The sequence below is a fragment of the Lissotriton vulgaris genome, chromosome 1_1, assembly GCF_964263255.1.
Source record: "Lissotriton vulgaris chromosome 1_1, aLisVul1.2, whole genome shotgun sequence".
In the NCBI taxonomy this organism is placed as follows: domain Eukaryota; kingdom Metazoa; phylum Chordata; class Amphibia; order Caudata; family Salamandridae; genus Lissotriton; species Lissotriton vulgaris.
Window position 1 is genome coordinate 444,389,905 of NC_141685.1, and position 27,196 is coordinate 444,417,100.

At 45.6% G+C, this 27,196-nt stretch overlaps 1 protein-coding gene across 6 annotated transcripts in view; it reads left to right on the forward strand.

The window, feature by feature from the left end:
• The window catches only part of PATJ (PATJ crumbs cell polarity complex component), a 1,366,227-nt gene that overhangs the window by 400,776 nt on the left and 938,255 nt on the right, over positions 1 to 27,196 (forward strand). For all 6 annotated transcript variants that reach the window (XM_086953328.1, XM_086953320.1, XM_086953345.1 and 3 more), the window contains 2 exons: positions 5,447 to 5,551; positions 20,413 to 20,790. In XM_086953328.1, coding sequence (XP_086809454.1) covers positions 5,447 to 5,551; positions 20,413 to 20,790 — 483 coding nt within the window. The remainder of the gene's footprint in view (positions 1 to 5,446; positions 5,552 to 20,412; positions 20,791 to 27,196) is intronic.

Below are 27,196 nucleotides of genomic sequence, written 5' to 3' on the forward strand. Positions count from 1 at the left end.
GGAACCTGATATCCAGTTCCGGAACGATTCCTTTTTAAGGAATAAAACCCCTAAGAACTCTAACACCACGGACTCTGTTTCTTTCTTTCCGATTGAGTTATTATTGATTAAGTACTTACCTGCATAGAAATTAAGATGGTAAATTAAATATTTACGACACTAGCCTGGCAGAGCCCCTGATGTCAGTGGACCCTTCCAAGGTGGGACCCAGTCTGGAGCAGGTAACCTGCCCCTCTCTACCCTGCCTCAGTCAGCCCAGGGCTCTAGAGGTCAGGAAGGCCAGTGGTGGACCCCAAAGGGCCCCCTGTCCAAAAGAACTCCCCAATCAGCAGATTAAGGTCACTGAAGCTAGTAGTCCTAGCCAAGTGAAAATAAAACAAACTCCTGAGGGATCCCCCTTAAAATTAGCTAGGGACCTCCCACAGATGGACACTGTTGGGCACAGCCAAACCTGGGGCCTAAAAACCCCAAACCTGACCTGTCCCCCCAGTAAGCAAAACAGAGGGACTCAGCCTCCAGCTTTAGGTAGCCAGAGGTTGACCCTGAGAGCTCACAGCAACTCAGTCATGGAAAGAAAGGCATATATGGTGGATAGTGATTGGAGGAAGTTGAGCCCAACATTAGTGGAGTCTCACTTCAGTACTCCATCTCAGCACCAGCCTTTTACTTTGCCAAAACACACCACAGGTAGAGATTCCCTATGGTGGAGACCCTAAGATACCCTTAGGGTGAAGGATTGCTTAGTGGACCATGTTATAGGGGGTAACCATGCCAGTGCATATACCACCTCATATGGCCACTCAGGCAATATAGGCTTACCTGGTCAAGGATAGCCTTATCTCCTTTCGTTTGGGGGGGGGGGGGGGTTTATGTAGGAAGGTGGATATCTGACTATGGTTACCCCCAACTTTTTTGCCTGGTGTTTTGCTGGTTTTTCGACTTAGTTGACCTGGGACCCTGCTATTCAGGGCCCCAGGCCTACTGCTCTCTCTGTAAAATGGATTCCATGCATTTACCAATTGGTACTGGGCCACCTTATCAGTCCCTGTATCCAGGGCATAGGTGTACCCAGGGCCTACCAGGGGCTGCAGCATGTATTATGCCACCCCTGGCTGGCCATCTAAATCTGACACAACTGGCTGCACGACAGCTGGGGCAAGGTGGTGTAATCACCCCTTGCTTTAGATATAGTATTCCTATATCTAACCCTATAATGGACACATAGATTCCTATCAGTCACTCCTATGGCAGGCCTTAACAATCCTGAAGGCAGAGTGCTTGGAATTATGTGAGATGGTGCTCTGGCATGAGCTGAGCCCGTTTGCAGCTTGCGGAACCAAGTCCTAATAGCTGTTCCATGATAACGCGTACCATATACTCTTAAGTGCATTATAATCCTCGCGGTTATTTGCCAACTTTGGTATCGCTTTATCAAAACATGTCGAGTAAGGTGTCATACGAATTGGAATACTGACCCCTCGCCAATTCTGGCGACGGGGTTAGCATTCCACCCTTCTAGAGGGACACGACATGTATGTAACTGAGAACCCCGGTTAAAGCTAACTCGAGCCTCAGCATCACAAAATGGATGCTGCCACCACAGACACAAGTCTGGCCTCCTGCTGCTGGGAGTCCTTCCAGCGAGGAGAGCTTGGACAAAGGATTTCCTGTCAGGGGCGGTGCTAGCACCATCCCAGACAGGGTTTTGTGTATCCCAGGTAGGCAGGGCTGAGAGGAAGGTGACTGCAAGTGGCACCCCGGTGCTCACTGTGCATATGCCGGCTTGAACCAGTTCCAGGGGCACACCAGTCCCTGAGCTGGGGAAAGTCCGGACAAAGGGAGAGGGGTGTAACCACCCCCCTTCCTGGTCCCACCCCTGGGCAGGACCTAGTCGCGTGCCAGCCCCTTTCTTTAGAATAACGGTAGGAGCGGGCCCCCTTCCCAAATTAGATCATTCTGAATCTTGACTACTTTCCACAAAAGGAACTCTTGATACCTTCTGAAGACTCTCCCTTGTGGCTAAGGAGTAGCCACCCTGCACCCGCAGGCACCATCTAAGTATCGCGGTTTGCTGTAAGTCCATCCTCCGGATCAAGACTGCCCAGCTCGACGAGACCCGGATTCCCTGGCATCTCTGACCTCTACCTGCATCATCAGCCCAGCTGAGATTCGTGGGTGTGACAAGACCTGAAGGGACCGGCCATCTTCAAAACTGCACGACGCTTAACCAGCACGACCGCCGAGGGACCCTCGAGTGAGTGCTTTGGGGTTTGAAAAGCCCCAACCCTGAGCAGCTCCAGCACCGAAGTCCAGCCCCCTAGCATCCACGAGATCTGCGTGGGGCCCTTCTGCTCTTTGCTGCTCACCGCGTTGTCCGGCCACTTGCCTGCTGGCTAGTAGCCCTCTTGACGACGTACCACGACGATTTCATCGCTGGTCTGGTTGCTCCATACTGGCCCTTGTTCCCCTCCAACAGAGGAGCACCCTGGACCTTCCTGGTCCACTCCAGACGCCATCTTGTCTCCACCGCGTGGGCTTGACTTTGCCAAGGTTTGTTGCCCCAATCCTGGGTCCAGCATCGCTGACAGCAAATCCCTTCGTGGGACAGCTCGCAGCTCCAGCCTGGTCGCCGACAACGCCTCCTGGTCCGAGGAATAGCAGAGTCCAGCGTCGCCCACTCACCTGGTCGAGGTGACTTCAGCCGGTGCCATCCTGGTGCCCACACAATCACTGGCTAGTGATTAAGAACTGAGTCCCCTCTGCTTTCAGGTCGTCTCCAACTCCGATCCAGGCTTGGATCACATCGAACTTCTTCACTGGTCGCCTGCCAGCAACTTCTTCTTTCAGGCTCCATAGACTTCAACGAGGATTCCCGACGTCTTTTGAACCTTATGCAGCCGCAGCCCCTGGGCTAGGTAACCTGAGCATTTTGGTGCTCCAACGTAGGTTCACTCTCTAAGTGTCCAGATCCTTTTTCGTTTTCAGTCTATCTAGTCGGATTCGTCCGATAACAGTAACTTTACGAATACTAGCATCCATAGACTTTGTCCCGCATCCCGCGTGAGAGTGCACACTCTGCACCCGATCTCCCTAGGCCTCCTGCTCCTAACCTGAGGGTTCAGTAGTGTAGTCCTAGCGATCCTGAAGCCTCTGGATCTTGTTACTTACCTGCTAGTATTTCGCATTCCACTTTTGTAGTATATGGTTTTTCGTGCCCCTCGGGCATTTGTGTAAATTGTGCGACTTAAAGTATTTTCATAAGAGTTTTGTTGTGTGCTTAGCTCCCTGACTCATAAAGAGATCAGGGTAGACTTGTTATAAATAAATATCCTTTTATTTTCTTAAAAACTTGTGTGGTGTCCTTTCACTTGGTGTTCAAGGGGTATATGTGATGGTATAACAGCTGGCTTAACACGCCCTCTAGAGTTTAGCCTAAAGACTGCTCTTGTCCATGCTACTAGGATAGCTGGTCTATAACGTTGACTTACAACCAATCATCAATAAGGGTCGTTTGGTATGATACACAGTGATCACTAGAATAGTGAACACTATATATCAGGCCAACTTCTCACAGTCCCCTACTGCCTACTCATCAGGACCTTCTAATGGTCCCTACTGCGAAGTGCTCGGTTTGTAAAGTGGTAAGCCTACTGTCCTACAAACTGGCAGCAAAAATCGGCTGCTAGTTTGGGCTACAGGGCATGAGCTGGCCCCATTGAAAACGTAATAGGTTCTCAATTGATAGTCAAAAATAGGTCAATATTTTTGACTATCAATTGAGACCCTATTACTGGCGGTCACATCCTAATCTGCACGGAGGGAACGCCGCAGCCCATGCAGACTTTCCCTCCTACTCTGGGATCGCGGACGGTCTCAAGTCCGTCCGCGATCCTAATCGACCCCTAAATGTCTAACTAAATTACAGTTTGTGCAAAATGCCGCAGCGTGCTTTTTGCTGAACATTCCCAAGCACAAATCTGCCTCTGTGGCGCTAAAAGAGCTACACTGGTTACCAATAAAGAGACTGATCGAGTTTACGGCTCTCTGTATAGCATTTAAAGCAACTCATGACATAGGACCTGTCTTTTTTAAACAGAACTTTCAACTATACACTCCTTGCGCGCCATCTTTGCTCAGCTCACGCTCACAATCTAGTGACTCCCAGGTTCAGGAAAAGCTCCTGGGGCGGGAGAATCTTTCTGGTTGGCATGACTAGACTCTGGAATTCGCTTCCCCAGGGTTAAAAGATGAAACCCACTCGTTGGCCTTCAGGAAAGCGTTAAAGACTTGGCTCTTCTTTAATCTTTGATTCTGTATTAAGACTCTAAGGCATTTTTTTCACCTGATGAGCTAACGCCTTGACACCCTCGGGTAATTGTATTGCGCTTTATAAATTTCCTTTTCATTTCATTTTAAGAAATATAGGAAAATAATAAAACTATGAAGCATGAGGTGGGTAAGGCAGTGGCGTAATGTATGAGTGGAATTATGAAATAAAAAGAGCTCTGAAGTTGTGGCTCCCAGTGGATAAAATATAAAAGGAAAAATAAAACATGGAGGGGTGGAAAAGCAATTTGAGGAAGTGGTGGGAAGAGCAACAAATCAAGCGGAAAGTCGGGGTCCGACATGTAAAATAAAACAAGAACATAAGAGAATGAGTGGGAGAAACACATTCACTCCATTGAAAGCTGAATGAAAAAGAAAAAAATAATTCCCTGATTGTGAAAGGATACAACTCATCCAATCACAAACCATGTGAAACAGTTACACTGAGGGTAGGGACAAACATGAGAAAAGAAATAAAGCCATTGAATAAAAAGCAAAGAAATGATAATGTCAAGCAAGCAAACCAACAATAAAGAGTGGGCCGAGCAAACCCCACCAGTGTATTGATTTGTGTGCAATAGGGTCTTCGACCACGGACAGTTAAAACTGCCTACAGTTGATAACTGAAATGACCCAGCCTTGCCACTGCACGAAAATGTTTAGGAAGTTCAGAGGGGCTTGACTACTGTAGTGGAGTAGGGTTTGGGAGGGAGAGAGTAAGGCCTGATTCAGTCGGTTGGTGGTGGGACAAGAGTGTTTGTGAGTGGATACCAATTTACCAGTCGCTACTTCAGCAGTGTCTTTAAGCAAATACAATTGTCTTTATTAAAGGTTTGTTTGAACATGTACACTGTAGATTATGCTGTACAGTGACTATAGAACAACCATAGAACATTCAAAACTCATAGCATCACGCTCCCTGTTAAGATTTCAAGGGCACCGAGATCAAATAGCACACTTGGCACACATAATATAGAATCAAAAAAATCTTTGCGGTGATCAAGACGTTGGTAGGGCGTTCTATAGTCTCATGTGTGACAAAATCCGCACTCACCCTCCAGATACCTTGCTTGTTCTTGGGTTGTGAGAATAACGTTAGATAAATATGTTCATGTTTCAGGCTGAACCTAAAGAAGATAGCATTCCATACTTTGTGCATCGAGATGAAGATGAGACCTATGGAGATTCAGATGCACACACAGAAGTACTACCTGACATGCAACAGGTACTGTAATAACATGAATACCATGCATTTATCCCACTGACCAGTACAGCAAAGGAGTTTGACATATATTGATGTATGTGTTGTCGAATTAAGTCCAGGATAGCTGAATCCATTGTTCTGCAAAGTAGGAATTGCTCTTGCACACACAGGGACACCATGGACTGTTCCCTCACTCAGATATTATTCCTTTAGGCAGATATTGTTCCGTTACTCATACACTATTCTTTTACACAAGCTTGGTTCCTTTACACAGGAACTGTCCCTTCACGCATGCAGTGTTACCTCACACATGCCCGTCTCCCTGACAATCTCTCTTCCCATACACCACCCATGAGTAGATGAGCACAAATTGGTCTAATCCAGAGTTGTATTTGCCATTAGAGTGAAAGGCTCATTAGGGCAATATGGCATGAGTTGTCGTCGGTATTGGCGAGTTCTACACAGGTGCATTTTCTCCTTGTCACCACTGAATGTTACAATTCTTGAGCTCTGGTAGAAAGTGTACCTACCAACAGGTTGTACAAACCACGCTTTTGTATATTTCAACCCTAGAATGGTAATATTAAAATTGTGTTAGGCAACTTGACTCACATTTTGAATATAGAGGCGTCATCTGGGTTCTAACACAAAAATGAAGATAAGGAGTAATAGAGGGCCTAATTACGATGGGACCGCCACCATCAGGCCATCAGTGGTGGTTCCACCGCCATCTGCCCCTGCAGTTCTGCCCGCTGCATTACTATGGTGGGCGGATTATGGCTGGGCGGAGAGAACGTCCGTCACGCATCCGACAGGCTCAGGGTGCTCATTAGACTGTTGGAGGGGCTACTATCCCTACAATAGTGGAGGTGCTTGTTCAGGCACCGCCGTAGGGATTACAATGTCCCTTTCCGCCAGGCGTTTCATGGCGGTTAACCCGCTATGAAAAAGGAAGTGGAAAGTGAGTTTGGCGGTCCTTGCTGGCCTCACCTTCCCATGGCCATCCGTTATAGGCCCTGAGAAGCTCCTATGGCGCCCCCCTAACCATCCCTGCACCATGTGGTAGGCACCGCATGGTGCCTTCCACATAGTGCAGGGCTGGTTACGAACATGCCTCTTGGCAGTGAGGCTCGTGCTGCAGCCCTTTTTCAGGCGGCAACACAAGCCTCAGTGATACAAGACATTTTTCCGACCGCCTCCACGGCAGTCAGATCGTACTTTACATGACAGGACCGCCAACTCCCTGTCTGCTCGTCCTTTTCCTGACAAGATGGCGGACGGACGCTCGTCTGACCGCCATCATAATCAGGCCCGAAGATCAGGAAGTTAACCTGTGAACAAATGGCCATTAAGAAGGACTTAATAGAATTTTACTCCTATTTTTAAAGAAAAGCGCTTGCCTCAAAGAAAGAGTATACATATTTTTCGAAAATGAACTTGGCTGGCAAGATAGTACTTCAGGACTGGGCAAGCCCTATCTATGACCCTAATAATATCATGTGAAGTCAGTACAAAGAACGGCGTACCAGATGCGCAAAACTAGCCTAAAACATCAAAACATATCTGTATTATGCTTGACGTGCGGAAGCCCGTTCTTTCTCGACAGTCATAGAGCTACGAAAAACTTTGATTACTAAAAGAGACTCAATCACATTTTTCACATGTTCAGTTTTTGTCAAATGTATATTTCATGGAACAATGCAAATGTATAACACTGAAATGATTTAAATAGTTTAAAAGTTTATAACAAATGTCTCCTTTAGCATGATAGCATCTGTAAATAAATCCGTTTAACGCCTAACAAATATTAGTATCAAAAACTGTGACGCTGTTCCACTAAACCGGGGTACACAAAGAAGCCACGTGTATATCTTGCACAGGATAAGAGTTAAACTGGCAATGCCTACTTTAATCTTGAGCACTACTTGCCGCACAGTATGGGTCACATATACACTACCGGCTTAAAATTGGTCTGAAAATGACAGGCACACATATCAAAATTAGTTTTTAAATAACGTTGTATACGTTCTCCTGTTAAAATTCTACAATGTGGTGTATTCCATCTTATTTTTGTCCATTGATTAAAACGCAACTCTGTTTTTCTGCATTATCCATTTTGTTATACAGCATTTAAAAGTAAACTTTGTCATGGTGTCTTCAATTTTATTTACATTTCCATCAAAATGCTTTTCCTCATTATAGACGGCATTGATGAAAGAATAATTAGTTTGAAACTAAGTCAGTGTTATATAGAAATGATGCTTCAACATACTGACCCAGCTTTTAATTATGCAAACTAGGTGCTCGGTATCTGGACATGACACTTAAACAGAATACCAACCATATTAAGTTCTAACCTTAAGATGTTAACCGAAACGCTTTTCCTTATGATCTCAAAAGATTTTCATTGCCAACTCTTAACCATCGCTACTTTTTGAGAAAAATCAAGTGTTCTGAAACATTCCACTCCATATACATAAAACAGCCGGTAATTTTGAAGTATAGAGCTGAGAAATGTTGCCGATCTTTTGTCTATTCAATGCAGTAAAGAAATGTAGTAGGCCATGTCCCAGAATCAAGGCCTTAGCCGACAAAGCCTGCTCTTCCTTCATCAAAGAATTTAACTTGAAAAGGAAGCCGAGGTAGGAGCACTCCACCTCAATATGATGGGCAGCAATATATACCAGTGGAAGTTCACCCCCCCCTCCCCCCAAAAAATGATCTAATGAGAGAATGAATATTTGCTGGTATTAAGATATTGCTGTGTAAGTAACAAAGAACACATGTAACCAAGTAAGGTAGACAAGACAAACTCTTGCCATCAAACCAGACACTGAATGAACATATGCTGCAGTAAATGTCAGTACATTCGGGAAGCAGAGGTACAGCTGAGACAATGGATATTTGACCAGTAATTAAAGGAGAACCGCCATATACAAACGTATTATGGATCATCTGTGGACAATATGGAGCAAGGGCTGGCGCTGTCCATTTACTAGACATTCCCGTTTGAAGCATTCAGAAAAAGTAGTCACTTTGCTTTCTGTGAAATGTCTTTATTCACAACAAATACACAAAGTCGTAACTAAGATAGATGCATGAGCCAATTAGAATCAACATGCATCAATGATTTGTGCACAAAACTGCAATTAAACATATCCATAAGAAGGTGTTTGTGCACATCCTCTGACAGTGTTTCATTAACCATCTTCGATGAGGGTTTTGTTATAAATAAGGGATCTACAGGAGCGTGGCCACTACTCAAGGGAAATGGCCGCTAAGCCGTGAGCTTCAGTCGGTGGCAATCTGCAAGTGCACTACATGCCTTGAAGGAGAGTGGATTCCCCACATCACAGACATCCTTTAGCATCAGGATGCTTGCAGACTTGTATTACGCGGAGAGTGGATCTTAACTCCACCTCCCCGCATTGAATTTTTGGAATCGTCCCAGTCCGTCGCACTGATGGATTGTTATAATGGCAGCTTTCAAGGAGAGAATTTGCTGAATCAAGGACTCCTATCCCGTGGAACCCTAGTCACATGCAGGAGCTATCTACTCCAGATAAGTATGCTGAATAAGAGCTTCACTGTACGCTGCTTCATAAAATGCTTTAGATCATGTTTTGGCAATAGTTATTCGTTTTTGGAACTATCAATGATGTTGGGCTACTTTCTAGTCATCTTACATGCTTTTCTACTGACTTTAATCACAAAATCTGTCATTTTGCCTCATACTATCACCTGATTGTCTTTCCTGTACGCAATTTTTTTTCTCGTGGGCTCTGCATCGAAATTTGCACTAAAATCGTAATTCAGCTACGTTTTTGATAGGATCTGCCACAAGTGTGGCTCTGTTGCTATATGGTGTTCTGACCACCCTACAAATAAACACCGATGTGATGCAATCTGCTCTCAGCACTATGAAACTGAAGATAGGTCCAATAAATATCAGAATCTCTCAGGCTGAAAATAGATTCAATAACTTGGAAAACAAGGGAACCTCTCACACCAAGGACCTTACTGGGATGCTGTCTACAACAGTCACTCTTCAAAAAGCAATATCGGATTTGGAAAATCGTAACAGGCATGACAATCTAAGTATGCTCGCCATGCCACTGGAGTCAAGCTATCGTGGCTGATATGACGTGATACCCCGTAACTGGTCCTAGGATGCTTGTTTCCTGATCAGGGAGGACTGGCCCTGGCAGCTTGGGCTGGACTGTTCCTTCGGGGAGCAGGTTCCATACTGATTTGCATTTGGATGGGTACAAACCAGAATGGCATGGTGAAAAAGAAAACGATGGATTTAGGCCCAGATATCTGTATTGGGGGTGAATGTATGACACTGTTCAGCATTCCTTTTATCCATTGTTCTTTTTGAATTAATGTATCTTTGGCATCCCTGATGGATTGGAAGGAAAAGACCAAAATGCCTGCATATGTTTTCTGGCAGCTTGGATACCGAAAGTGCCCGCCCAGAGTGTTAACCTCGGTCACATGGACAGGTCGGCCTTGTGAATCATTCAGCCCTGGAGAACCATCTACCTGGGGTGCACCCCCAGGGTGGAAAGGAGGCTGCCATGCAAATTTTACCAGTTATCCATCTGCCAGCTGAATCAACTCCCTATGTCGTGATATTGGGGAACGTGCCCACTCTCAACCAGGGCATTAAGGAGGATTTTTCCCAATTAAAGAATAAAGTCCTACATTGGCTCTCGTATAACGCAACCTTAGGACTGAGGGTGGAGAAAAACATTATTATGGTGCTTAGGGTTACCTGGATCCTTTAAACCATTTATGGGTGATTGTGTTATTGTAGCTTTAACAGGCTCCATATCGCGGAAAGTATCCTACCCTCAGATCTGCACCTTGCTCCTTCTGGTCATAAGTCGTCCATTATGGCATTACCCTTCGACTTTTTCTATAAACCTCAGTCAGCGGGGCACAATCATATGAACAATGTCAACATGGTCTCAATTAACAGACTGATGCCGGCAGACCTATTCGGCAGGAACGTAAGTCTAAACCCGCCCCCCACCCTAGTACACCGGAACCAGATACCGTCCAGTAGACAGGATCTTGGCCTGCCCCCTCTGGAGTTGTCAAACCGGTTTAACTCCCTGGCCATGATGGACGCATGTGACTGACTTGGTGTCCCCTCCCCCACGGACACAGTGAAACCCATCTACCAGCGAGTTGCCCCACAGCAAAGCCATGGGTGCTTGGGTAAAAATGTTAACCGCTTTATATCCTGGAATGTTGCAGGACTTGCCAACAAGTTTTCTGACCCGTCTTGGATTGCATTTGTGAAGCAATTTTGTGTGATATGCTTGCAGGAAACATGGCTGATGGATTATAGCCAATTCTTAGAAGGTTACAAGCCCTTTTTTTGTCCCAGCATCCCCCTCTTCGGCTGGCAGACCAAAGGGTGGTCTTGTAATTTATATTTCTCTAGCGGTGGAATGTAAGACAGTGGTCCTGACCTCACCGAGTCCATGTATACAGTCTCTGGCACTAAGCAAGGGGTCGATCAAACTGGGTCTTATAAATTTTTATAATTCATCATCATGTTCCAAGGGTGGGTGTAAAATCACTATGTTAGGTTCTTTCTTAAGGCAACACTGTAACACTGCTCTTAAAAATCTTATGATTGCTGGGGACTTTAACATCCACCCATGTTGAGACCAAATACTTTGGCCATACTGGTATGGTGGAGGGCTTTCCTGCGGAGGCAGTTACAGCGATTCTTCCGAAGGAAGGCAAAGAGTTCACACAACCTAAGAACTATAGGCCAATATCTTTAATTGACATTAATTGCAAAATGTACAGGAAAGTCTTGGCAATTAGACGACAAGCACACATTCTGGACCTTGTTCTCCCAAGTAATAGAAAGGGCGGACTCTGCTTCCACGCAAACCGTGCCCTTCGCCTCGGATGCTGAAAACGCCTTCAATAATGCATCTTGGACATTCCTGAGGACAGTTCTGCATAAATTCCAGTTGGGAACTGACTTTGTTTTGATGGTTATGGCTCTTTATGATAAACCTTCTTCCAGAACCCGCCTAAACTGCGCCATTTCTGAGGCATTTCTCTTAAAGCAAAATACTAAACAAAGGTGCCCGCTGTCTCCAGCATTGTCCCTATTAGTGATACAACCCTTACTTTACATGATCAAAAACAATGTCCAAATTACCAGTAGCAGTGTATGCTAATGACATTTTGATTTTCACAGAATATGCGGAGTAATCAATCAGGGCACTATCTCAAACCATATCCACATATTCAAAATATTCTGGTATACTCTAAACAAAGATAAATCAGAGGTTATGTCCCTAAATATTCTGCTTTTTTATTGAGTTTTTAGCCCCTTTTTCTCCCAGGCACATTAGGAAGCATACAGATTATTCCACATGATTCAAACAAAAAAAAATTGCAAACAATAGCATATAACAAATTATTATCTCTCTAATAAGCCCTCCCTGACTGTCCTAAATTAAACCCTTACATTTCAATTATTTTGGTCGCTCCCACTCTGTCCCCACAGCAATTAAGAAATCCAGTCGAGAATGGGAGACCAAATTTTAGCACCCAATCTTCTTTTCCTTCTCCCTTTAGTTCTATAAATTGATGTTTTAAAATTATACATAGCCAGCAGTCAAGCTTTCCAGTTCAAGAAAGTGGGAGGATCAGGGCTGATCCACTCGTTAGTGATACACGTGCGAACCACTGCCATCATAATAAACAAAAGAGCGGTTGAAGCATCATTTCTTACATTGGCCATTGAACCCGAGCCTATCCCGAGGATCACAAAGTCTCCCGTAATCCCTATTGGGGTTCCAAATATAATACTTAGAAATCCCTCCAGTTCTTGAAAGAATCCCCCCAGTCTTGGACAGGAAAAAAACATATGGACTGAATGAGCCGCAAACAACCCACACCTATTACACTTAACCCCTACTGTTACTCCCCACCGAGAAATCTTCCTAGGGGAGTAATATAAATCATACAAAGCCAGATAGTGCTGGCTACGTGATCTTCCTGTCATCAAAACCCTATTAGCGAGCTCCAGCGATTTACTTATGTTAGGTTCCTCCACACCAAATTTGAGTTCCCATTTCATTTGACATTCCTCCAAATCATCTGGGAGGACTTAGAGCAACTGTTGATAATACTGCCCTATCGGTATCCTCCTCTTCATTTTTTCAATTAGCACCCTTTTCCCAAATTGTTTGCCCATATTTGCACCAAATTTACCCATGAAACTCAGAATTTGCAAATATTTGAAAAAATCTTGCTTGTCTAGCACAAACTTCTCTCTAAGGTCTGAGAATGCCAGTAGATCCCCTTGATCAAACAAATCCCCTAAACAACATATACCTTTTAGGCTCCATTTAAATACAGCATGATCCCGGAAAATTACCGGTAGTAGCTCAGAGGGCTTAAAAGGAGTATAAGAATTTAATTTTGGAATATGATATAGTCGTTTGATTTGTTGCCAGACTCTGTAGGCTGCCTTCAAGATCTTAAACCTTGTTTTTTTGTAATAGCTTGTTTCTACAATAGTTACTAGACAGCCATTAGCTTCACTTCCCAGCCCAAATTCATAAATTGATGGTCGGTGACTTAGAGGAATGATGGCTTTACTCCCCACAACAGTGGCCCCATAATCTGCATCATGGCAGCCCAATAATACATTAAAAAGTGTGGGATACCCCAGCCCCCCGATGTCTTGGAAGAATCATTTTCTTATAGGCCCTTCTTGTTCTTCGGTACCCCCACAAAAATCTAGAACACATCCTCTCCAATTTTAAAAAACATGAGTTAGGAAACTCTAAAGGAATTGTTCTAAATATACAAGAGTTTAGGGAGAACCAGCATTTTTAAAACATTACATCTACCATGGAGGGAAAGATGAAGATTATCCAGACGTTCCAGGGTAGCGTTTACCTTCTCAATAACTGGAAGAATATTCAGGGCAGGGATCTTATCCACAGTAGGGGTAATCATTATTCCCAAATATGTTGCCTCCGATGTTACTACCACATCTGCCGGGGAATCCTTGCCAGAGTAAAGTATCTGAGGTTTTTCTATATTAAGTTTATACCCCGAAAAGTAACCAAACTGTGCTGCTAATACTTTTATTGCTGGAAGAGTTGTTACAATATCACTAGATACTACAATTATATCGTTGGCATAGGCAAGTGTTCTATACTCTACACCCCTGAAGCTAACTGCTTTGATAGCAGTATGATAATTTAACTTATTCAAAAATAAATCGATATATAAAGCAAATAAAAAGGGGGAGCACGGGCACCCCTGCCTTGTGCCCCTACTTATATTAAATATATCAGATTCTAGCCCTGATATCCGTATAGTAGCCACCGGGCTTATATATGAAGTCTTGACTGCTTGTATAAACTCCGCACAGAAACCCTTCCAACACATGACCTCCCACATATATTGCCAGGAGATCCTGTCGAGGGCCTTTTGGGTGTCCAATAGGATCACCCCCAGCGCCGAGTCAGTTGCCTGAGTCCAATCCAGAAGAGCGACAACCCTTCTTACATGGTCAGCAGTATCTCTCCCTGGGATAAACCCATGCTGAACATCGGAAACAAGAGGGGTAATAACTGCCCATAAACGTAGAGTTAAAATTTTAGAAAAAATCTTGCTGTCCGAGTTGATCAGCAATATCGGCCTGTAAGAGGATGGAGAAAGCTCGGGCTTACCCTTTTTTAAAAGAACAATAATTGTAGTTTTTCGCCATGACTCTGGTGCTATACCGCGCTGGGCATTAAGAAATAATCAGGTAGATTCATGAAAGAAAAATCGGCTCGCAAAGGGCCAGATTCTACGAATCTGGCCCTTTACGAGCGCAATTTTTGCATTTGGGATTCATCATCCCAAATGCAAAAATCGGTAATTGCGAATTCGCATATTTGCGAGGAATCGCATTTAAGGAATCTCTATTTGAGATTCCTTAAATGCAATTCATTAACCATTATTTATTTGCGAATTCGCTATTCCTGGCCGCTATTTACCGCGAAGTGTAACTTCGTGGTAAATAGCGAAAACTTAGAATAATGCACTTTAGTGCATTTTTCTAAGTGGTATGTTACACACACACATGTCCTTTGGACATGTGTGTGCGAAACATCAGGCTACATTTACATTTCAGGGGGGCAACAGGGTGTCCATTGGACACCCCTGCACCCTTGAAATCGCAAAATCAAAATGCGAATCGCAAATAGCGATTCGCACAGTGATATGTCTTCCCATTCATTCCTATGCCATAGGAATGAATGGGGAGTTATTCCTTATTTGCGATTAGCAATTAGCTAATCGCAAATAAGGAAGCTGTAGGAATCGCAATAAATATTGCGATTCCTACATGAATCCCGTTTTGCGAGTCTGTAATAGCGATTCCTTATAAATCACTATTACAGACTCGCAAAACATGCTGATGATGAATCTGGCTGAATGTCCTGAACTCTGGTATTAGCACCTAACAAAAAGTTCTGTAAAGTTCCAACGGAATACCGTCGGGGCCGACTGCTTTGCCCATTGCGAATGATAATATTGCTGCCTCCACCTCTTCCCTAGTTACATCTGCTGCGAATACCACATTTTGGTCTTGTGAAGCTTTATTGGTTTCAGTATTGCAACTACATTATTTCATTTGCCCTCCTGCATTAGTTATTACACCCTCTGTATAAAGACCAGTATAAAATCTGCGAAACACATTCAAGACTTCACCTGGTGAAATCATGATGGTCCTGTATCCTACATATTCGATTCGAAATTTCCCTTTGCTTCAATCTCTTAGCTAAAATTTTACCTGCATCTTCCCCTGATTCATAAACCTGAGCCTTATATGTGGCCAACTTTGTTGCGACCTTTAGTGCAAAATGTAGGTGAATTTTCATTTTCAAAATGGCGATTGCCTTTAAGGTTTCATCCGTATTTTGCTGATGTGTCAGCTCACCCATGAACTGAATTTCCAAAAGCCTAAGCTGTTTCATCCCCTCCTTAATTTCCATAAGTAATTTGCGTTGTTTGGCTATCGAATAACTCGGTGTCGCTCCCCCCACACCAGCCTTAAATGTATCCCATAAAATAGGGTCTGAAGCTGTTCCCCTATTAATTTTAAAGAATTCTGGGATCCACTCACACATATATTTACAATATTCAGGATCTAACAAAAGATTGCGTTCAAAGGTCCATACCTTTGCTTGCGCCCTTGCTCTTATGTCAAGTACCAATACCAACTGATTGTGGTCTGATATTGTTCTTGGTATAATCTCCATCTTTGCATTTGCCACCACATCAGCAGAAATACAAAAAATAATCTAGGCGAACATGCTTCTTATGGGGAGTGGAGTAAAAAGTATTACCAGGAACACTTCTCTTCTGAGCAAACCTTACATCAACCAGGCCAAACTCTTTAACTAAACCCTTAATAGCTTTAAAAACCTTAACCTTTTTTCCCATGTATGGACTATCTCCTGTGATGTCAAAATCCCACTGCAAATGAAGATTAAGATCCCCACAAAAAATTAAGGGGGCTGGCCAAGTGGCCAATTCGATATTTAAATGATGTAGCACCTCTGGATCATCCAGATTAGATCCATAGATTGAACAAACTGTCACTGGAGGACCATTGACAATCAGTTCAACAATTACCCAGCCCCCCAAAACATCCTCTTTTACCTGCCTACACACCCCTAACCCACGTCTCATAAATATCGCTACACCTCTAGTATTAAAGCTTTGTTTGGTACATCCTAAAATTTCCATGCCTAGATCATTAAACCATTTTCGATTATTCCATGCTATATGTGTTTCTTGTACACATAACAAATCATATCGCTGCATCCGCAACATTTGAGCCATCACCCCCCTTTTCCTTTTATCGTTTAGGCCACATATATTCCAATAGCAAATAGAAAATCGACCCATATTCTTTATCAGATTAAATCAACAGAATCAGTCCAACAGTCTTGTCTGCCCTTCCCTCCCCCCAAACTAAATCTCAAACACAGTATAGCCTGCCTTAAACACATAGGTACCATAACCATTCTACACGCAAGCAACCACCACCAACCCTCCGTGCCTTCCCCCCTCACCACCCCCATTCCCCACCCCCTGCCCCCCCACCAACCCTTTCCCACCCACATGAGGCATAAGGACCGAGTCCTCAATGATGGACAGTGGATTGAAACCGTACCCCCGACCCCCCCATAACCCTCCTACACCCTGCAAAAACAATTTTTTTGGATCAAATAGCCATACTAATGGAAATCCTATACCAAACTTTATTGCCCGTTATCATCACATTGCCTTCAAAAATTCCTCTGCTAATATTTCTGACACAAAAAAACTGAATCTTCTCCTTATAAATTAGTTTTAACTTAGCAGGATTCAGCAAAAAGACCTGCACCCCTTTACCCTGGAAAGATGGAATCAATTTGGCGTAGCTTCCATCTCTTTTGAACAGTAGCCTGACATAAATCGGGACTGACAAAGAAGTCACAACCCTTACCAGACCTCTTCCTCTCTGGCCTGGCCAAATCATACAATGCCTCTCTCAACAAATAATTGTTCAAACAGATGAGTATCGCCCTAGGTTTTTCATTAGATCCACCTTCCCTACCTCTTTGAACAAAGGGAAATCTATGTTCTCCTAGGATCTCTGTCGGCCAATTCCACTGTTTGAGATCAGGAAACGCTTCAGAAAATACCTGGATAACATACTGCCTTATATACTTCCCTCCCGTCCCTCTGGAATGCCCAAACACATAAATTATTCCTTCTGGAATGATTTTCTAAATCAATTAACTTCCAGTTAGTGTCATCTCTTAAGTCTTGCAAAGATGCTATTGTCGCCTTCTGCTGCACTATTTGATCCTCCATAGCAGATATCCTCTCCTCTGCACCCCCAATCCTAGTCGATATTTTGGTACAAGTCTTCGCAACTCGTCGCACCGTATTCTGCAATTTGCGAACCGCGCCCTGGGTCTGCAAACCTTCAGCTTTGGTCTTTTCTCTATGTGCCATTATCACTTGGTATATTGTACTGAGAGTAATTTCGCTTTCACCCTCTTTTACTGTATTGAGCGTCGCCACAAAACTATTGACCGTGTCACCATTCATCTCCACCTGAGGGGAAAAAGAACAGTCCCACACTAAGGGTCCGGCGGGGGCCGGCTTTCCATTCACAACAGGGCTAACAGGGTCTTGAGTTTCCGAGCAGTCCCCAGGTTAATGGATACTTCAGAACGTAATTCCTCCTCATCTTGTTGAGAGCTGTTATCATCAGCCCAGTTCCCTGCAATACTTTCATTCTCCGAGGAGTTAGAAGGGCTAGACATTGAATAAAGCTTCCCCTGAATCTCCAGATGCCATATCATTGATTATCTCCTCATCATAATACTCCCCCCTCAGGCTGGTGATTATCAAAACGTTGTAGTTTTTCCACCATCGCATTCGCTTTAGCCCCTGATATGGTGCTACAATCTTCCCCCACCTCCTTTCCGCGATTTCTAGCCGAGTTGCTATTCGCCTCAACAATTGGCAACAATGTTTCACTCCCAGGCGTAATGAGCAACTGATCTTCCACAGATAAGGATACAGCTACAGAAACTTTGTTGCCACCAGACTTTCCTTTCTCCGGTTCGCCTTTCCCAGCTGTTTTTTTTTTAATATCCGACACTGTTCGCTGTTTCTGCGCCATACCTCCATTTTGCACATCACTGTTTGGAGGTGAGGATGGAGCAGCCACCCACCCCCGTTCCAACAATCCGGCGTCCGCCACCAATTTCCTCGGATCAACCCCCAGCTTGTCGACTTTCACTTTCCATGCGGGAGGGGGACGTCTATATTGCCAGAACGGCTGACACTGCCTCCGACGTTGCGGCGGCAGCTCCCCGGGTCTTAGCACCCTTGCTGCTCCCTTTTGGGGCCATTATGCTCACTACCTGCCTCCCTGTAGTTTCAGAGCCTTTTCGCCACAAGAGCCGCCACTAAGCCAGAGCCGAGTACTGCTGCAGAAGAGCTAGACGCCACGGGCTGCTTCTTGCACTCGTGCCGGTTCTCGCACGCACTGAAAATCGAAGGAAATGCCACCACAGCATTACCCGCTCAGGACACACATCTAAACAGGTAAGAGGTAACTCGCGGGTGAGGAGAATTCATGGGGAGGTTTGCATCGGGAAGCACTTCTCTCAAGCCACTCACACAGCCGCCATCTTGCCTCTCACAAAGAAGCACTCCTGCACATGAAGAATTACCATCATAAATCGTCGTCCCTAAATATTCTGTGTGGCAAGGAGGTGTAAGGCAACTCTGGATTAGCATGGCAGAGTAGCTGCTTAATATTCCTGGTTGTAGAATTCAACAGACACATTTCTGAAACAATAAAACACAACAAACAGTTATTACTAAAGAAAGTAAATACACTTGTAGAAAGCTGGTCACCTAAATTTCGTAGTTGGTGGGGACGCCTGGAGACTATTAGCATGATGCCTACTGCCATGGTCAACTATGTTATAAGTATGATCCCAGTGACCATGTCAATCTATCAGTCAAGGGTTTGTTGAGTGCAGCTACTCACCCAAAAGGGGCTCAAGGTGCTGGGGGTTGCAGCTCCTGAATGCTCATGGTGATTAGTCGAAAAATCCAGGTCCTGCGGTCCTTCTAGACCTTCCAGGGTCCATGCTGCTCTTGGATGCTCAGGGTGATGATTTTTTCTCAAAATTAGTTGCAACCCTTTGTGCTTTCCTGTGGAATAACAAGCGACCAATAATATTTTTAAGGAAGCTTAGACTTCTAAATATCAAGTTGGAGTTAGACTGGCCAATTTCAAAAACTACCCAGCAGATTTTTCATTTAATCAAGGGACAAGATGGTTCAATAATTCTGCTTCTTATCGCCACATATGGTTAGAAGTTGAAAATTAGATCATGGATGAAGCATCTCTCATCTTGTATTTGACTTTCACCCATATTACATGCAGCATATTGTGCGACACTAAAAAAGCAATCCTTTCTATTGATTTAAAAATGTAACGTAAGCTTAATTTCTCAGATCTTGTCTCTCTTTAGTATTATAAACACATTAAGATTGATAGTCATACTCTTGCTTGGCATGAATGGGTTTTGAAAGGTATCTTTACGGTATGCCAACTGGGGCCAAGATCGGACCCCACCTCATATCATTTGCCACCCTGCAGAACATTTATCAGTTACAGAATATACCACCAGCGGCAATCACCTTCCTGAATGCCTGGGTTTAGAATAACATCTCCTCTTCAGCTCCATAACTCCGCACCATGTGAATCCCTAAATCACCACAATTCGAAAGCACAGCAGCCAGAGACTAAATGAAGATGCTCTGAACACCACATTGAAGTTTCGCACTACCTTATACCTAAGAAACAGAATTGTTCATACCTCTTAATTAATATACATCACTGGCTACACCCTCCAACCGTGCCAACTCGTATTAGGAAGCTGTTGCTATATTAATGCTGTTCTGCTATCTCCCTGACATAGACACCGTACAACTCTAAAATACTTAGGCACTAAGAACCATCACAGCTGTTTGCAAATAAAATAGGTATTTTGGAAGATGCATGAAATTATGATGGTGTGGGAGTAAAATTAGAGCTGGTCACTTAGGTGAGTCAAAGGTGTAAATATCTTAATTTCTGTATAAATTAAACAAATGGCTGAAAATAAGTGCTGGCATTATAAAATGAACAATTTGCTGTATTCTTAGATGGACTAATGATTGGATTGTATTATTAATTAACATTTTCCTCAAGTTGTTTTTTACAGTGAGAATTCATTATTTGAGATTTAATATATATTTTTTATCCATAGGTCTTTAGAAATGAGGTGTTTTCAAAAGAAGAACTTGTTGATGAGCCTACACTACATATAGGAAGATTAAATTTGCAACGCAGTGAAAGCGAGAGTACCAAGGAGTCATGGGAAATGCACGAAATGGAGGAAATTGGGGAGGAACGTGAAATGCTCGTTGATGAGGATTACGAAGAGGAATATTTGCAAAGCAACAATAATGCCAACATCCCCCTAGAAACAATCAGTACACACTCCCACTACACAGCAGGGAAGCACCACAGCTACACTGAAAACTGGGTAAAGGAGATGGAGCAGAGTGTAGTCACAGATGCGGACTCGGATATGCACCGACCCGCCAAGCAACTACCCAATTATACTTATAAGGAATCATCAGTGGTAAGACATCTGCTATTTACAACATTAAAAAACTGCATGGCAGAAGAAGAATGCTCTTTAGTGTACACATATGGAACTTCGAGCAGTCTTCTTATTGTGATGGCACATCTTGTTCTGGTGCACGTTATGTCCCATATTATCGCCCTTGCCTCTGTTAGCATGAAGGGAAGAGGCTTAGACACAAAGGTGCTATTCTAGGAGGGCCACAGATTGTCAGTCTGGTAACTTATCGATTGCTCAGGTTTTAGTACTTATCAGATGCCTTATTTGTGAACCATTCCACTTAACACATGAAAGTTTGGGGAAATATTCTCATTTTTCCCTTTTCTGAGGTATACAAATTGCGAATATGTGCTGTTTATCTAACTAATTTACTCCAAACTTGACCTGATGGAAACCGCCCATGGCTGTGCCATTTGGGCCAAGATTGTAATTCAGAGTCGGAAACAAAGTGAAGTTGTGCCTGATTTAGTATTTGTTCACTAGTCCGAATCCGGATCAAGGTTGGGAACACAATTACTGTCCATACATACACACCGTTGTGTTCAGAGAAACAGTTTGATACCAAGCAATGTTTCGGTGACTGATTCAGGACTGTGACTTACTACTAAAGTTCCTCAGTGCTGGTGAGTGACATTAGCCTTTACATCAGTGCAGCTGGACTTGCTAATATTTGTAGAATAAGATAGTCAAGGATCTTCAAACCTAATACATTCTTACTACCGGGTGCCGTGCAACAACTTAAGATATATTTAACTCTTGCTACTCCTCTATTGCAGAAATGTTCAGTGCTATTGTTAAGCCTTTCTGGGCTTCAGGTACAGAAAGTAGGCCCCTCTTATTTTTTTTGACACCATTTTTATTAGGTATTTTCAAAGGAAAGTGATGTAAGCTATGTAGGAATCAACAAACATACAATGTATTGTCTCTGCACATTACAATCACTTAAAATCGAGATCATATGTAGAAAAGAGCATTAGCTTCTCTAAGACCATAGATGAGTGGTATAGATAGGGGTAAAGGAAATTGGGGGCTGTTGTGAGGGAATAATGAACACCAGTTAGGGGATAAAGAGGTCCACTCATCAAAGGCAGATCATGTGGATTGCTTGCGAGCAACAGACTGTCGCCTAGAAAACTGGTGGATTTGTGAGAGGGGTGTGTGCAGGAGGTGTGTGGGCTGTGATATTGGGAGATGCAGAGATAATAATCTGGTGAACGACAGGGGAACTATGCACAACAGCTGAACTGAGTAGGGTGGGTGTGGTACTTTCTCAGGGTTAAGTCCAATGCATCCAACTTATCAGGCCTATGTATTGGCAGAACATTCAGACCGGTCAGAATGTGAGGTCCATGCAATGATTCATTATCAAGGAGGGGGTTCAGGATTCTGTGAGATCATGTATAGAATGGAAAAGCACTGGATTATGTGTTTATCAGAACAAGGCAGGGCACCGGTTTAATTGAAAACTCAACTGCATGATGCAATCTATGGACGTCTTAAATATCAATGTGGGGATATTGTCTTGCACCATATTCTGAAGGACTGAATTGAACAAGATAACTTAGTACCCAAGGTGCATTGTCTCAAACGGTAAATGCCTAGCAGTGGATCTGAACATTGGCAACACCTCACTGCTAGACCAATTAACTTGAGAACCAGAGAAAGACGAAAATTAGGCTATGAAGGACATGACGCACAGTATAGATACTTTGGACATGAGAGCATCAACAGGATATCACTTTTAGACCAATTACTCCGGGAGCCAGAGAACTAAGAAAATGTGTCTCTGGAGGGACATGAAGTCAGGTATAGATACTTTAGATCTGAGAGTATAAACAGGATATTGTCGGTGCACAGAAAGATCTTTGTAAGTTTGGCCGGAGAGGCTATGCCCTTCACTCCAGTAGATTTGTGGATTTTGCCAGTCAAAGGATCAAGGGCCAGAATAAACAAAAGGGAAGTGAGAGGACAACCATATCGACCTACTCTCCATTCAGCAAATGTGTCTGAGGTGAAACAGTTACAGTTAACTTAAGCTTAGAGGTTCAGTGTATGACAACCGTATTTTTTTGATTTCAATATAATTTTATTGGGTGTTTCAGTATCAAATAAAATGCCACTAAAGCATTACAGTCAAAACATTACATTACATTATTACAGAAGAAACATTACATTAAGTCGAAAGAATAGTAAAGTACAAAATAATACACAGTAAATCAGACCGGTACATACCGGCGTATTTGGTTGGCTGTAATGGCTGTAATGGAGGCACATCTAACAGTCTTTAGCGGTAGAACATGGAGTAGTACAGACCAAAAAGCGATAAAGTTATGGGGTTGGAGCTCAAGGTCACAGAATTCACTAGCTAGTAGGCTAACGTCACCCTCATGGTTTACGGTATTGTCAGCGCGGTTCAGTTGTGTAGGTCGGGGGGTTATGTTATGTTATGTTAAAAAAATTTGTACCGCGCACGTACACCGAGACGGTTTCTTGGCGCTCATAACAGACATAACAAACTGAGGCAGGAAGCATTACTCAAAGGCTAACTTAAAAAGGTGAGTTTTCAGGGTTTTTCGGAACAGTTCGTAGGTAGGGCAATGGCGAAAAGAAGAAGGGAGGGAATTCCAAAAAGTGGGACCTAGAAAAGAAAACCGAAGACCGCCGTGTTTTTTACGGCGGATCAGTGGAATGCATAAGAGATTATCTGCAGAAGATCGAAGGTTGCGGGGTGGGAGGTATCTCTTGAGTTTGGAAGAAATGAACTCAGGGGCGTGATTGTGCAGGGATTTGAATAAGGTGCAGCCAAGTTTGAAGGAGCACCGTTTAGCCACAGGGAGCCAATGAAGGCTCTTCAGAAGGGGGGAGACATGCTGGTGTTTGGGTTGATGAAACACCAGGCGAGCAGCCTGGTTCTGAATTAGCTGAAGTTTTTGAAGCTGGTAGGCGGGAATCCCCGCATACAGGATATTAGAGAAGTCAACCCTGGAGATGACCAAAGCCAAGATGGTTAGAATGAGTGCCTCTCTGGTTAAGAATCTCCAGATCTTGCGAATCCTGCGCAGCTGGAAAAAGCAGGATGATGTTACTGCAGAGATCTGAGGTTTCATAGATAGATCCTCAGAGATGATCACTCCTAGGCTTTTCACCGTACTGACCGGGCGAGGGGGGGCGCCAAGGGAAGGGGGCCAAAAGTTGTCATCCCAAGGGTTGGTGGGGCCGCCCAACAGAACAAGTTCCGTTTTAGACGGATTCAGCTTGAGTTGGCTATGGGCCATCCAATCGGAAATGAGTAGCATTGTGGTTTGGATGGTAAGACGGGAGGAGGGGGAAGTGTCCAAAGGGAAAATCAATTGCAGATCATCTGCATAGTTATATATGGTAGCAGGGGAGTGACGAAGGGAAGCCATGAGTGGTTGCATGTATAAGTTGAAAAGAAGAGGGGAAAGAGCTGAACCCTGGGGAACACCACAGGTGAGGGGGGTAAAAGGCGACCGTGCGAACGCGCAGCGGTCACGCGCAGCGGTCACGCGCAGCGGGCGCGCCGATTGTGCGCCGAAGGCGCGCCAAAGGTAAGCCCGTCTGCGCCCGTCCGCAACCGGATCGCGACCAGCGCCAGGACCCCTGGCCCACGAAGACCCCGACCGACCCGCCTGACATACTCCGCCACCACCCTCAACGCACTCAACACCGGCCGACTCCCAGAATGCCATCAAGCCACCCCACGACGCACCCACGGACCATTCAGCTGCCACACCTGCAAGTTCTCCTGCACCCGGACCAGCCTCGCACCAGCACCCGCCAAGTCGAACACCAGCAGCACCCACCTCAAGTGCATCCTGCTCAACACCCGCTCCGTCCACAGACACGCCATCGAACTCTGGAACCTTCTAGACGCCACAGCCCCTGACGTTGCCTTCCTCACGGAGACCTGGATGAACGCCTCTTCAGCTCCCGACATCGCCATCGCCATCCCAGAGGGCTGCAAGATCGTCCGGAGGGACCGAAACGCCAACCAGATGGGAGGAGGCATCGCCATCATCCACAGGAACACCATCCGTCTCACGACCAGCACCGACAACACCCTGACCAGCGCCGAACACCTGCATTTCCAGATCCACACCAACCCGAACACCACCCTCAGAGGCACCCTGATCTACCGACCCCCTGGACCACGCACACAATTCAGCGAGGACATCGCCGACTTCGTCAGCCCGCACGCCCTCCCCTCCGCCGACTACATCCTCCTGGGAGACCTCAACTTCCACCTGGAGAACAACAACGACCGCAACACCAGCACCCTGCTCGACAACCTCGCCAACCTTGGACTCAAGCAACTGGTGTCCACCCCCACCCACCTCGCCGGACACACACTCGACGCAGTCTTCTCTTCCTGCACAGACATCGACTTCAGCCACGCCACAGAGCTTCAATGGACGGACCACAGCTGCGTCCACTTCACCTTCAAGAAAACAACGACCCACCAACACCAGCATCAGACCGCCCGCAGAAGCTGGAACAAGATCACAGCAGACCAGCTCGCCACCTCTCTGAGCCAGCACCCTCCTGCCAGCTCAGCGAACCCCAGCCAGGCCGCCAACAACCTCACGAAGTGGATCAGCAACTGCGCGGACGAACTCGCCCCACTGAGGACCCCGCCTAGCAGACCCGGCAGCAAGAAGGCCCCATGGTTCACCGACAAACTCAAGAGCTCCAAGAAGAACTGCCGAGCCCTCGAGAAAGTCTGGAGAAGGGAACCTACACCGGACAACAGGACCTCCTTCAAACTTGCCACCCGGAAACACCACCAGCTGATCCGCGCCGCCAAGAAAACAGCATTCAAGGACCGGTTGGACAACAACGCACACAACTGCAAGGAACTCTTCAACATCGTGAAGGAGCTTTCCAACCCCAGCGCAGGAAACAACGACATCACCCCATCGCAAGACCTCTGCAACTCCCTCGCTTCTTACTTCCACAACAAGATCGCGGACATACACAACAGCTTCAACAACCAACCAACGCACACCATGGCCGAACAACCACCCCCCACCACCACCCTCCACGCCTGGACCCCGATCAGCACCGAAGACACCATCCGCACGATGAACTCCATCCACTCCGGATCTCCGACCGACCCCTGCCCTCACCACGTCTTCAACAAGGCCGACGCTGTCATCGCACCCCACCTGCGAGACATCATCAACACATCCTTCGACACCGCCACCTTCCCTGAGAGCTGGAAGCACGCGGAACTCAGCGCTCTACTCAAGAAACCAACAGCGGACCCCACCGACCTCAAGAACTACCGCCCCATCTCGCTCCTCCCGTTTCCAGCCAAAGTCATCGAGAAGACCGTCAACAAGCAGATGGCCGCCTTCCTCGAGACGAACGGAGCCCTCGACCCCTCACAGTCCGGCTTCCGAGCCAATCACAGCACCGAGACCGCCCTCATCGCCGCCACCGATGACATCCGAGCCCCTATGGACAAGGGAGAAACAGCGGCCCTCATCCTCCTAGACCTCTCCGCGGCATTCGACACGGTCTGCCACCGCACCCTAGTACGGCGCCTCAGCAACATCGGAATCCAGGACAAGGCGCTGGAATGGATCGTCTCCTTCCTCGACGGAAGAACACAGAGAGTCCGCCTACCACCGTACAAGTCAGAGGCCTCCGAAGTCATCTGCGGCGTCCCTCAAGGATCATCTCTGAGCCCCACCCTCTTCAACGTCTACATGAGCCCCCTCGCGGCCATCGTACGCAAACACAACCTCAGCATAATCTCCTACGCCGACGACACCCAGCTGATCCTCTCCCTGACCAACGACCCCGCCGCCGCCAGAGCCAACCTTCACGAAGGGATGAAAGAGGTAGCCGAATGGATGACGACCAGCCGCCTGAAACTGAACTCGGACAAGACGGAGGTCCTCATCCTGGGCTCCTCACCCTCCGCCTGGGACGACTCCTGGTGGCCTCCCGCCCTGGGCACCGCACCCAAACCGACAGACCATGCACGCAACCTGGGCTTCATCCTGGACTCCTCCCTCTCCATGACCAGGCAAGTCAACAACGTCTCCTCGGCGTGCTTCAACATCCTACGCATGCTACGGAAGATCTTCTGGTGGATCCCCACCGAGACCAGGAAGACCGTCACCCAGGCCCTCGTCACCAGCCGACTGGACTACGGCAACGCCCTCTACGCCGGTACCACCGCCAAGCTCCAGAAGAGACTCCAGCGGATCCAGAACGCCTCAGCCAGACTCATCCTCGACATCCCTCGAACCAGCCACATCTCCGGACATCTGAGAGACCTTCACTGGCTCCCCGTCAACAAAAGAATCACCTTCCGCCTCCTCACCCACGCACACAAAGCCCTACACGACCAAGGACCGAGCTACCTCAACAG